The sequence below is a fragment of the Diospyros lotus genome, chromosome 6 (genome assembly GCF_014633365.1).
Source record: "Diospyros lotus cultivar Yz01 chromosome 6, ASM1463336v1, whole genome shotgun sequence".
Taxonomy (NCBI): Eukaryota; Viridiplantae; Streptophyta; class Magnoliopsida; order Ericales; family Ebenaceae; genus Diospyros; species Diospyros lotus.
In genome coordinates this window covers 8,629,679-8,643,691 of record NC_068343.1, presented here as the reverse complement: position 1 = coordinate 8,643,691, position 14,013 = coordinate 8,629,679, and the positions used below count along the sequence as shown (strand labels likewise).

Below are 14,013 nucleotides of genomic sequence, written 5' to 3'. Positions count from 1 at the left end.
TTTGGTTGTAGTTGGGTCAATTATTTGATAGAAATACCATATTCCACATGAGCATCTTTTGAATTTAAAATGAAGAAATAAGGATAAACCAATAAAGTGGTTAGCAAGAAAAAATGAAGGATAAAGTGTTGTCCACCTCAGATTTACATGATATATAGGTTAAATTTATTCTTGTATATCTAAAAGTACGAAAAATCAAATACATTTTGATAACATATTTAGCTGATATCGTCCACTCCATAATCTACCTTAATAAGAGAAAAACTTAATCAGTCAATTACTGAATGCATTTGTTGATCATGATAGTCAAGGGGCATACACAGATAGATATATAATAGGGAGAAAGGGGGTCGCACTTTGTAGCAAATCTTTCTACATCCTCCGGTATATTTCACAAAGAATTATGAAAAAAAATAGAAATAAGAAACACAAAACTGTAACACATCTCTATTTCGATATTCACAAAGAGAGACGAAGCTGAAGAAGAAAGGTTTTTATAGCTCACTTAGCCACATTACCCAGCAAGCTGTTTGCTGAAGGTGAGCTATGTTCGCTTGGCCAAGGGTCCTGCACAGAAACAGGGGAGCTGTCCTTCACCTCCTCCAGTGAAGTCAGAGAATCGGCAGTAGCCCTTTGTGGGACGACCAATCTCCTGCTCCCGACTCCGGCCCCGGCCCCAACCGTCCGAGCAGACATGCCACCGAATGACCTCTCACTTCCATTGTACGGCGATGAGCAAGACGATGCCATGCATATGTTCTCCTCCACGGGTGCCCACCCACTGAGCCTGATCTGTTCTAACTCATCTGCCACTTCCATCATGGAGGGTCTCATCTCCCTGTGGAAAGCAAGGCATCGAAATGCCAGTTCGGCCATCTTGTGAATGGATGAAAGAGTCCAAGCATCTCTAGTTGGCTCAAGCAATGGATCTATTATCTCATCCAGGCGACCCTTTCCAATCCTGTCAATTGCAAGTGCAGCTAAGTTCACCTCAGTGTGAGATCGAGAGAAATCAACCACTTTCATTGCGGTTATGATCTCGACAAGAACGACTCCGAAGCTGTAGACGTCACTTTTATCAGACAGATGGAAATTTTGATGGTACTGAGGATCGACGTAGCCTGGAGTCCCTTGCGGGGCTGTTGAGACGTGGGAATCATCAGGCATGCCAAGCCTTGAAAGGCCAAAATCAGCTACCTTGGAGTTGTAGTTGTAGTCCAAGAGTATGTTACTGGACTTGATATCTCTATGGTATATTGGGGGATTCATGGCAGAGTGGAGATAGGCAATAGCACGAGCAGTTTCGGTGGCAATGGTGAGGCGTATAGTCCATGGAAGGCCTGTACCCCTTTCCCTTTGCAGATGCTGAGATAGAGTTCCATTGGGCATGAATTCGTAGACAAGAATCTGTTCACCATTCTCTATGCAGCAACCTAAGAGGCGGACAAGGTTCGGATGACTCACAGATGACAGGAGCTTGATTTCGTTCATGACTTGTTCTATACCATCAGCATCTCGGTGTCTAATCTTTTTAATAGCCACCCATTCATCACTGTGGAGTTTTCCTGCATAAACGGTACCATAGGCTCCTGTCCCCAACCTTTGTTTCTCCGAGAAGCTATTAGTGGCTCTCTCAATGTCTCTATAGGAAATGAATGGAACACTGGAGCTGCCTGCTGCTTCACAGAGGAGGCGCTTTGCGCTCATTTGGGTTCTTAAAGAACGTGACCGGCGTTGGATGCAGTAGCAGATAAGAGCTAGACCAGCCATCAAAATAGCTCCAACAATAATACCTAAGGAAAGACGGCATAAGTAACAAAAAATTAAATAAATGAAATACAGAGGTCAGTGATGCAAAATGTACAAAAATAACCTGAACTTCTGATGCTGTTATAATACATATTTAGGCACAATCTCCTTGTTTAGCAAATGGAATGGGTTTTTCTGTTTTGAGTTGAGAATGTGAGGACAAATCACATAGAAGAATTTCATAAGCTTAGTAACTCGTTATTAAAACCAACCACAGATTTCTTACTTTGTAACTATAATTGCACTGACAATATTTTAGCTTTTCTCTAGCTGTATTGAAGAGACATGAAATGGAGGAAACAAATTGTAAAACATTTGGTAGCTTGTCAATGTCCATAGTAATCTAGCACTAAAGCTAATGGAATCTCTTAAGTTGAACAAGCAAAAAAAAAATTCTGAAGGACCTCAAAATTCCTACCATGACACCATTTTTACAAGTCACCAATAACATAACTACTGTGTCATAAGAACAGAGGAACAGGGAAACCACTGGGATGACTACCTAAAAAGGGGCTACGCATCTCAACATGGATCAGCAGTAAGGTTAAAAGTACAAACCTATAAATATGAAGAAATTCGTGAGGACAAAAAAAATATATCATTAAAGCTTATTTATGGTTCCATGCATGGTATTTCAAGAGTTGGAATCCTACTACTAGGGGATGCAGAGACATAATGGTTGATATCTTGCCAACAAAGAAGTAGAAACTCACCTGCAATGAGAACACCGACTCTAGTTCTTCCTCCACATTTGCCAGACATGTACCTTGAAGCGCTGCAATGGGGAGCTGCTGATTTGAAAATCAACAGTTAGTGCGGGTGGGGGGAATAAAAGTTGTGGGAAATCAAACTAGACAAAACTTGATAAGGTTGATAGCTGAAATTGAGTTAATTGTCTCTAAATTGCAAGTAAAGGGGGGCATTCTGAGAAAAAGTTTCTAGGCATATAACCTATATTTCCAGCTATTCCACTTCTAACAGTTTGATGTACTTTCATCACCAAATATAACATGCGACTGGATTAAATGTTTAGTTTGTAAAATCAGTAGCCTGATGAATTTACAGTTTATTTTCAAAAATACTATTGTAGAGTGTGGGCTGAGTGTTGGTGCAAGCAGTAGCTTTTCTGTTTGAATGGGAGTCATTTTAGACCGAACAGACATGTATTTTTAGATAAATAATAATTGGTCCTAACAAGATGTTTGCTCTCTCGACTATTTCAAACAATTTTTTTCATATTAGAAATATTATTCAGAATTTCTTCTTCTTTTTTATGCTATGAAGCATTGGCAGAATGTTTCTGCCATTCCTTCCAAGTACAAATGATGTATGATCATTGGATGATTTTGGTAATTGAGGCCACTTAATGGTCTCAACCACAGCCAAAGGAGAATATTATTGTTGATGATAATACACGTTGACCTGTAACTATAAACTCTATCTTTCCTCTGCTCATCTAAAATTAAAAGCAATGTATTCAGCAAAAGTCCGCGCATTTATCACTCCCAATCTACATATTAAGCTCTAGAAGCTTTTGTTTTTACAATTTATATGGAAAGTGAGAATTAAAAAAAGGTAGGATAAGTGCTTCTTCTTTTATTTTTAATTTCCTAAATGGGATAAATTCAAGAATATAGAGTTTATTGGTCAGGTCAAAGGAAGGCTTCTGACAGGCCAATCTCAAAGGATTTAGCTGAAAGAAAGAAATATCAGCCAATCTCAAAGGATTTAACTGAAAAAAAAAAGAAAAAAAATATCATCTAGAGCATGCCCCGCAACAAATTAGATTGGGATATGCAGTCCTCTCAGTGTTATACCGATCAAATTAACCTGTAAACACACTGAGATTTTTGCTCGATTAAACTATCTTGCCTCATCTTGACCAAATCATATTCTAAGCCATCCCACAGGAAATGCACAAGAAACAGGTGGCAGCTGTTTAAAAAGTTGACTCGCCATCTCAAAGAACAAACTTATCTTAACCCTGAAAGAGAGTCAAATGCATAATGGCTTTAACAACTCAGGTGATGCATACCAGTTCAACTCAAGGTTACATAAATAAACCAGACAACCTATCGAATGTCTATTTCTTTCTCTGTTTGCTTTCCCACTCTCTTTTTTTCAATTGTCAGAGAAATAAAATAAACACAAATCAATAAAAGTGCGTCACATGCTTTTATTTTACAAAAACAGTTGCTTTTACAACTCAAAACTTACGACATTTGTCACAAAAATATCTCTTACTGTTCGTCTCAAAACCCGCCCATTTACAAAAAACGCATACTAATATTCATAAAAATGAAACAATAAATCAAGGCAGGCAAGCGTCAGGCCATGGGAAAGTGACGGCGTTATCGCCAATCAACAACTTTGGCCGAGCCAATGGCTGGACCAACTAGGTTCTAATGACCGATATGCCTCTAACAAACAGGGGATTGATACAAAAGCCCCGTTAAAGTTTCATGGCTATTTTGGACATTGGAAATAACGGGATGACGTGGCCTACCAGAATTGGTCAACAGACAGAAATGACCACACAACCGTTGCGTTCCCACTAACCATTTGCGACGAGTCAAAGGCAATTAGGCCATCCACCAAAACAAATATAACTAAACTATTTCATCAAACAAAAAAAGTTTTAGAAACTAAATAAATATTAAGTAATCGAACGTAAAAAAAGATTCCGACCAGATGGACTCACCTTTCCGGCAACCGCCGGCGCCGGCAAGGGCAAGGTTAAACCCGTCTCCCTCGAATCCCGTCTTACACCGGCATCGGAAACCCGGGCGACCGTTCGGAGGCGCCAGTTTTATGCACTCCGCTTGCTGCGAACAATTGCACCTCCCGTGCAACCACCACCCCAGCTCCGCCACCTGAAATTGAAGCGCAACCGCCGGATTCTGATTCGAATTCTTATCAGAGTTATTGCCGGCGTCCATAACGATCGAAGTGAACAAGAATTGACAACCGGTCTGGCTCAGATTCTTGCGAGTCATGAGCTCCGAATTTCCAACCACCGCAGAGTAACATTGGAAGCTCTTGTTCCGTAATCCACAATCGGGCAACCGGAACCGAGCCTCCACCATGCTCGTCGGTATCAAGCAACTTTGATCAGGCGATAAACAGTTCTGAAACATGAAGCTGTTCTGCCAAGTCGGAGCGTAGTTGTCGCCGAAGAATGGATCGATTTCCTCAACGCTCCGGTTGCATTTCGGTGGAAGATTGATCAGTATACTGTCCGTGGTGACATTTTGGACTTGATATCGACCGATGCTGACTTTGCCGCTCTTGCTGCAATTCAGACGGATTGAGCATCCTGCAGAGAACCCGAAGGGGAATGGAACGCGAGTCTGATTCCCTTCATTGGATCCACAGGTTCGAGAGCATTGACCGGACTCATCAGCTTTGGTTGAAGAGGCAACCAAAAGTGCGATGATAAATCCGATAAGTGCCTGACGATGAAGCATCTTCAACTCGAATTGAAGTGGAAGCGAACAAAGCGATCATCACCTCGCTGCAATTGGCGAGAATTGAAGGGAAACGAGATCAGACACGAAACACCTAGAAGAGGATAGTGATTTTTTAAAGATTGGATGAAATTTCTTCCGCCAAGAGAAAAAATAGATTTTTCACATTTATTGGGATAATAAAGGGCGTAGTTGATATGGTTGGGGAGATCATGTAGAGAGAGAGAGAGAGAGAGAGAGAGAAATTGTTGTCTGGTGGAGAATTAATGTGAAGTTGATGCTTACTCTGCAACGGCTCAATGGCTGTAATTGCTCTGTGGAGAGCGCAATTAAGTAGTTGACTGTTGGCACCAAACCCAACGGTCTTCTTCAACCTCTCGCTACACCTGTAAATTAGGGTTTCTACCCTGCACATCCAATACGCTACGCTACTGTAGAGAAGAAGAAGAGAAGCAGATAGGAAAATGAAAAGCAGCGAAAGCCACTGTTTTACAAGCCACTTTCATTCGCGGCCCCGCAAGCGTAACAAAATAGAAAATACGCTGGAGAAAATTGTCATATGCTATTCCTTTTTGTGTGAATGACCTTCCTCCCCCTGTGGCTCTCCAAATTAACAATTCAATCCAATCCAAACCTAAAAAGACGAATCAAATTCAAAGCTGCACTACTTAATTAATTACTGAAAATTTTTTGAATTATTAAAATAAGTAATACGGTAAATAGAACTAGATAGATGTTTTGTTTTTGTAATTAATTAATTAATTAATTGGGAACATAATACGTAAGATGGCACCAAGGCGGTTTCCAAGCAAATTTGGGCCCACTATATATATATATATATATATTTCCTATGCTTTGAGGTTTGAGATCATGGAGATCTGAGATTATTCGGTGATACGTTGGAGACTTTGGGTTCCAACCTCCAAGAGCCAAGAGGAGCACACCTAAGCCACTTGTAGTACAGCCAATGGTAATCATAATGGAATAATAATAATAATAAACATAAAATAACTTATGGACCCTAGATTATAGACCCCTTTTCTTTATTTCTAAGACTTTACAATTATTATCTTTTAATTCGATTGTATCACCGAGGGTGTTTTGATAGTATTTAGGTGGAAAGGAAAGTGTTTTCTAATTTATATGAAAAACAAAAATCATCTCCCCTTAAATGAAATTTTCTATGAAAATGAGTCAAAAATAAGCTTTAATGATTGTACCATGAAATTCAATTCTATGAAAAATATAATGTGTCAAACACCCAAGATGAAATTCAATTCCTTGGATGGAACATTTTTCGTACATTTTTCATGCTATCAAACACACCCTAACTAATATAGTTTACAAATCCTATGTATTAAACAACTATATACAAATTTATATACAATAAATTAACCCTTAAAGTAAACATTTATAATAAAAAAATATTAAATACATGCAAAAATTTATTTCCGAAATAGTTAATGAATTAAACCAAAAGCTCACATTTTTCCGGGTATGGTATAGTTGGACTTCTACTTTTCAAAGGGAATATGAGCCACTTGCCAATAAGCCAGCTTTATTGGCTGACGTATTAGTCCAAATAAATGCTAATAAGCACTGGGCCTGAGGGTAATTTTGTCTTTTACCTTTTGAATCATGACTCCCGTCTCTTTCTCTTCTCGGAATTGTTTGGCAAATATCAAAAATTTGCAGAGTCACACAATTTTATTATTATATTATCAAAATAGGAAAAAAGAGCCTTGCTATGGTATCATATGCTACATCACTTTTGAAGGGTGTAATAATAATAATAATAATAATACAAATACACAAGTTACACAAAATTCTTAATAAATAAAAAAATCACAAATTCAACGTATGTTAAAAAAATGAGAAAATTAAAATAATGACTACAATATTTGAAAATATTATGTTCTAATTTAACAGCAGTTATCACCTTGAATGTTTAAGATATTTTAATAAATATCTTCTAAGAATTATTTAATCCATTATCAGCTCACTTATCTTTAGACTTGGAAAACAAATGCTCAGTGCTCAATCAAAATAATTATTGGGCTATGAGGTTGGAATCAGAGACTCAAAATAAGGTGTAATTTCAACTCAAGATATTTCAGCCTGGAAACAATAATATTATCACTATGCTAATACTAATCTTCACTTTAATTTTACTTAAAAAAAATTAATATTACCGAACACTATCTAATGAGTCTTCATTTGAATTTTTTTTTTTTACTTGCACCAACACCACTAGTATATAATAAAACCAAGCTAGACTAAAATTTTAAAAGGCCGTCTTGAAGTAATAAAAAAATCTATTATAAATTTAATAATAAATGAAATTACTAATATTGTTATGATAGATATGAGTGTAGGCTGGAAATAACAATAATTTCGTAGGAGGATGAAGCAAGAGGAGAAGAGGGACACGGTTTGGAAGTTGGAAAAGTCTGAAGAAAATTCACGCAACCATCCATTTCTACATCCCTTTTGAATTTGGCAGACAGGCAGCACATGCATGGGGCGTCAATGTCATTCCACTCTTTGCCACCCCCCATTAGTTAATGCAGCTCTCCTCCCTGTCTGTCTCACGAACTAAGAAATCGAAAGTAATTTACTATATTTGTAATTTAATAGAAGTTAGTGAGATGGGTGAATTTAGGATTTTTTTTTTTTTAAGTTTTAACTGATTTTATATGTTTTAAGTGGTTAGTCTTATTTAAAGATAAAAAGAAAAAAACAAATGACAAGTGAGAGTGAATTCAGTTTGCATTCCGTGGGCGGTGGTTCAACGACTCCGACTGAACTTTTTTCCCTGTTGACGATGACGATGGCGTTGGCGTGTGCGTGTGTGTGGGTTGGGGGGTAGGGGCCAGGCAGCAGCAACGATCCGCTCGGTTGGCGCTGATCGCAAACAGGGGGATTTATTTAATTGCAGCACGCTTGATGGAAATGTTAATTTTATTATTATCAATTCGACGGTCAAGGAAACAACGTGGTGAAGATGACATTTTCAAATGGAAGGGAGACGTTCAGTTGATCCAAAGCCAATGGGGCCGGACAAAGCAGAATTGTTTGACTTGTCCGGGCGGGGTGAAGATGACGTCTGTGCTTAGATTTTTGCCCAATAGATAAGGCATTATTATCGAACTCGTAAACCGTGCCCCTCTTTGACTAACATAATTAATTCCAAAATCAACGTTTACATACCCAAATAATACTATTTTCACATTTAGCTACCTTATTAATTAATTATTAATATATTTTTTATTTAAATAAAAAATATATTAATAATTAATTAATAAATATTAATATAAATATCATACAAATAACATTATTCTTAAAGTAATTCCCGATTGGTGATTGGTAAATGCCGTGGCATTTTGTTTCTTTTTTATGCATGCACCAGTTGAACAGTTAACAAACTTCAAATCAATGGCCGAGGAGAGGTTATATCCTTTTCTTTTTTATTTTAATTTTAAATAACACCTAATTGCAAATATTTTGTGATGGTTGGTGATGATATTGTGGCCGATCACCCTCTTTTGCCTCTATCAAAATACATGTAATGGAGATAGGGACTCACTCCCTTAATTTATTTCCAACGATCAAGTCAAATTACCGAATTCAGAATCTCATAATTACTTCTTATGCATGAGAAATTAAAAATTCGATCTTTTACCTTATTTTTTTCTCTTTCTTTTATTCTCATGTTGAGATAAGGATCCTGGAGAGATTTTTCGGATCTCTATCCCGTTTTTCCTTGAGTCTTATTGATAAGAATTTCATAATCGTAACTTTTTTCAAAGAGTTCGAGATAGCTCATTGTCTACATGATCTTCGACGGGATGCTTGATCTTGAAGAACTTGGAGAACTCCTTGCCAAGTCACAGGCCAACTAGTGTGGTGATATATATCTATCCCGTGTCCCTCCTAGACCCAAGCAAGATAACGTCGGTAAAGTGCCTTTTTAGTGGAGTGCAATTTTGTTCACCCTCTTTAACGGGGTGAACATCACCCTCACACAAGTGTGAGGGTGAAAAAGCAACGAAACGGTAATTATCTCATTGCATGTCGTTCCGTTACTTTTTTCACCCTCACAAAAAGTGTGAGTGTGATGTTCATCCCATTAAAGGAGATGAACAAAATTGTACTCTTTTTAGTGGACACGTGACACTATTGTCAATGATTACATGCTCTGAGTATTAAAGTAATTATGAAGTCAAGAATATTCCTCTCATCAATTGATTATTATTGAGGGGAACGAAGTGATAGGGGAGAACATGGCAACCAACAATTGAAGATTTTTCATGCAGTGATTACTTTAAATTGAATTTCACACAGCCACAGGCACACGCGTAAATTGACCTAAACGCTCGTCTAGAAGTTTTATATTTTTTGGCCTATTTTAAGTAAGCAGAAAGCTTCATCTGGACTGGATCTGGATGAACACAAAATTTGACCCTAGAAGAACAAACCCATTTTTCCCTTTTAGATCAGCCCTGCCCCTGCCCCTGCCCGGTTCTCTATATCCTATTCATTTGTAATTTTATGTGATTCTTGAACCAACATCGAGCTATACCATAAATATTTGTAAATTTTGCCCCATGTTCCAGTCTTGTTACGTGGAGTGAGTTTTTGTGTAATTATTTATTCAACTTCCTGCTAATCTTGTGATGTTAATTTAGGTTTTGACTTTTTCAAAGAAGAAGAATAATGGTATACTGGGTTACTTCCCAATTCATCTATTATTGATCAAGAGATTTTTTTTGTCAAACATGGTCTATCGGGCCCACTCGTGGACCAGCTCAGTAAAGGCGCATCACGTGTCCTATGATAGGCATACTCTTCCATTGCTTTTCCCTTCCTCGATTTTTTTCTCATTAGCCAATAGGAGCACATTATATGTCCTATGAGAGACGTGCTTCTTCTTTTCCTTCCTTTCTCTCTCATGCGTCAATTATAACCTCATTCAATAGTCCCCCCCCCCCCCCCCCCCCAAGTTGTAAAAATATGAAGAATAAAATCTTATGCTATTATTATATTAATAAATAATATTTTAATTATTGGATTAATTAAAATGCATAATTTCAATTGTATATGCAAGATTTTGATTGCATGAGTAATATTTTGAACGCTGTGATTAAAAATATAAGATTTTAATTATTGAATTAATTAAAAATATAGAATTTCAATTGTATAATGTTTCGTTACATTTTAAATTATTTGAAGTTGAGAATATAAAAAATATTAGAAAGTGAATATAATATCAAATTTTTAGTAAACATATTTAATTGTAATAAGAGTTTTGAATAAATATTTTATTAATATAATAATAACATAAGATTTTATTTTTTATTTTTTTCCTCACATTTCTCCATGTTTTTTCTACTACTTGTGCCTTTTTAGAGAGAGAGAGAGAGATAGAGAGGGGGTGGCGGGAGAAGGGGTGCACCTGCCACAGGACATGTGGCATGCCTTTATTGGCCCGATCCACAAGTAGGCTTGGTGGACTGGTTCAACATAAAAGTAGGCTTGGTGAACTGGTTCAACATAAAATATCTCTTATTGACCTGTCTATTAAAAATTAAGACAAAATTAGGGCGCCTTTGATTGTAATAGTGAAATTTGAATAGAAAAAAATTAAATTTTAGGAAATTAAATTACAGGAAAAATAAATTCCTAAAAATTGAAAGTTTAAGCTATTTGATTGATATAATTTTTTACCTGAAAAATGATGTTATTTTCCATCTTTTAGTGTTTGATTGGTAATATTTTTCATAAAATTTGATTATTTTCTTGGTATTTCGTGTTTGATGGGCATTATTTTTCATGAAAAATGATACATTTTCCATGGAATTCAATGATGAAAATGTATTAAAAAATATTAAATCTTGTAAAAAAAATTAAAATAATAATATATTTTAAATTAATTAAATTATTTTCTCAAAAAATGAAACTACAAAATTAATTTTTTTTGTTTTCCAAAGAAATAATTTATATATAATTTTTGACATATTCACTTTTTATATATTTATATTTATTAATTATTAAATTTTTAACATATTCACTTTTTATACATATGTTATACATATATTTATTTTTATTAAATAATCATCCCCCCGCCAGCCCTCGCTCATCCCAGCGGTTCAACTGCATTTTCTAATTCCCTGAAAAATTCCATCTCTTCTCCCAAGAAATTTGATTTCTTTAATTTGAAGAAAAATGCCCTCACGTGACCATTGCAAAGAAAATGATTTCCCTAGAAAAGAATGACTATCAAACAATGTATAAGTTGAAAATTGGGTGAAAAATTTAACTTTTCCATAAAAAAAAATGACTATCAAACACGTCTTTAGAGTTTGTTATGGCTTATGATGAAACAATCAAAAAATATATTTTTTTTTCTTTTTTATTTAAGAACACTTAAATGATTTGCCTAAATATATGGATTTGCTCTTTGGTTCCCAATTCATCCATTATTGATCGAGAGATTTTATGCAAAACTCAATCTATTAGGTCCACTCATAGACTAACTTAAAAAAGGTGCATCATGCCCGCATGGACAGCTCAGTTGGTCAAGAAGAGGGGTACAAAGTGCTTTTCGTGGTGAATTTTGGACCAAGACCAAGGATCGAGTCTCGCAAGCGACAATGTGGGGTACCTCTCTCCAAAGTGAGGGGGGCTCCTTGTACGCGGTGAGCTCGGGTTTAGTTACTGCGTCCGACTGGGTCACCATGATTAACCTCCTCTCACGTCCTATTGGGTCGGATGTGGGAGACGTCTAGGGTGAGCGATTTTACCTTTTAGACAAAAAAAAACACATCACATGTCTCGTAATAAGTGTACCTTTGCATTGCTTTTCTCTTTCTTAATTTTTTTTGATTGGCCAATACGGGCACATCATATATCTTATGGTAGGAGATGTTTCTTTTTTTCTCACTCTCTCTCATGCAGCAAATATAACCCCATTCAATGGTCCCGTCCCCTTTCCACTCTCAAGTTGTAAAAAAAAAACTCTACAAGTATTCGAAAAATATGAAGAATAAAATCTTATGCTATTATTATATTAATTAATAAATAATATTTTAATTATTGAATTAATTAAAAATGCAGGATTTCAATTGTATATGTAAGATTTTGAACGTTGCGGTTAAAAATTAATGTAAGATTTTGATTGTTAGATTAATTAAAAAATATAGAATTTTAATTGTATGAGGTTTTGTTACGTTTTAAATTATTAGAAGTTGAGAATATAAAAAATATTAAAAAGTGAATATAATATCAAACTTTCAATAACACATATTTAATTATAATAAGAGTTTTGAATAAATATTTTATTAATATAATAATAACATAATATTTTATTCATATTTTTTCCTCACATCTCTTCATGTTTTATCAAGTACTTGTGCCTTTTTAGAGCAAGAGCGAGAGAGAGAGAGAGAAACACTGGGGAGAGGGAAGCAAAGGATGAGAAGAGGCGCACCTGTCACAGGACACGTGGCATGTCTTTATTAGCCCAGTCCACGAGTAGATTTGGTGGATTGGGCTCAACATAAAATCTCTCTTTATTGACCTATCTGTTAATGTTATTGTAAAAAATACAACAATTAAAATTTATAAGACGAAACGTTGGAGCAATAGTAGAGCGAGACGAACAGCCGGCAAGTGTCTGCTTGTGGAAGTATGTGTCAGGTAGCTCTAGTCTTTGATCATTTGATCGAGGTCTAAAATAAGCCCTCAGGAGTATTTTCAGTAGCGGGTTAATCTTTTTGGGAGTAGCCTTTTGTGTGTTCAGAGTACAACTGTGCTCACAATAACATGTTAGAAGGCACACAGAGATTCATCACCCATATATGCTCTTTAATGCTCAAATTAGTACGTGTGAGAAAATAATGCATTAAATAAATAATGTAATTAACGAATATAAAGAGAAACATTTTTCGTCGAGGCTAAGGTTATTTATAGTATTATTTACCAAATATTTGGGATGAACATGCACGCAGTGAGCACCAAAACAATTGTTCTTAGTCTAATTGGGATGGGCTTAAAGGGAATCTCCCTAACCTCAAAGGTTTCGTCTTAAAGATGTTTGTCTCAAGGATCTCACCTTAAAGATTTATCTACAAGGATCTTACATCAATGATTTTTTTCTTAAGGATCTCGTCTTAAGAATCTCACCTTAAAGATTTCACCACAAGAATTTTGAATTAAGGATTTCACTACAAAGATTTTTGTCTTAAGGATTTTTGCCTTAAGAATCTCACGCACGATAATTTTTGCCTTAAGGTTTCGCTTCAAGGATCTTTATCTTAAAGATCTCGCTTTAAAAATTTTGTTGCAATGATTTATAACACAACAATTAAAAATATAAAATACTCAAATTAGAGTTGTTACCGTTTATGATGAGGCAGCCAAAAAGTATATTATTTTTTTTATTTTTTATTTAAGAACACTAAGCGATTGTCAAATGATTTGCCTAAACATTTGGCTCAATTCATTTTCTTAAAATTTCCATTATTTCATTAATGGATAATCTAATCATCAAATTTCATATAAACACATGTAAAGGTGATGATTTAAACTCTTTTCATTTTCTTAAAATTCCAACTTTTTGCTTCAATCCCTCCTAGTCTTTATTATAATATAAAACACTTTCAGAAAAGGAAAACCTAATCTCTTAGTTTGCAGGAGCATTAGCTAAGGTTTTGGTTTGTCTGGTTGTTCTCTCTCA

At 35.7% G+C, this 14,013-nt stretch overlaps 1 protein-coding gene across 3 annotated transcripts; it reads right to left on the bottom strand.

Annotated features, from left to right (window-relative positions):
* Window positions 1-245: 245 nt before the first annotated feature.
* LOC127804149 (wall-associated receptor kinase-like 14) lies at window positions 246-5,822 on the bottom strand. 3 transcript variants are annotated; one of them, XM_052340935.1, is made up of 4 exons: window positions 5,562-5,822; window positions 4,511-5,370; window positions 2,523-2,600; window positions 246-1,793 (listed from the first exon to the last, which is right to left on the bottom strand). In XM_052340935.1, exons 2-4 carry the CDS (start codon window positions 5,274-5,276, stop codon window positions 502-504), a joined length of 2,136 nt encoding a protein of 711 aa, XP_052196895.1. In that variant the 5' UTR covers window positions 5,277-5,370; window positions 5,562-5,822; the 3' UTR covers window positions 246-501. The 3 variants fall into 3 exon arrangements, with proteins under 3 accessions (XP_052196895.1, XP_052196894.1, XP_052196896.1); XM_052340934.1 differs by having other exon boundaries at window positions 4,511-5,323; window positions 5,562-5,821; XM_052340936.1 differs by having other exon boundaries at window positions 2,523-2,597; window positions 4,511-5,323; window positions 5,562-5,819.
* Between the last annotated feature and the right edge of the window lie 8,191 nt (window positions 5,823-14,013).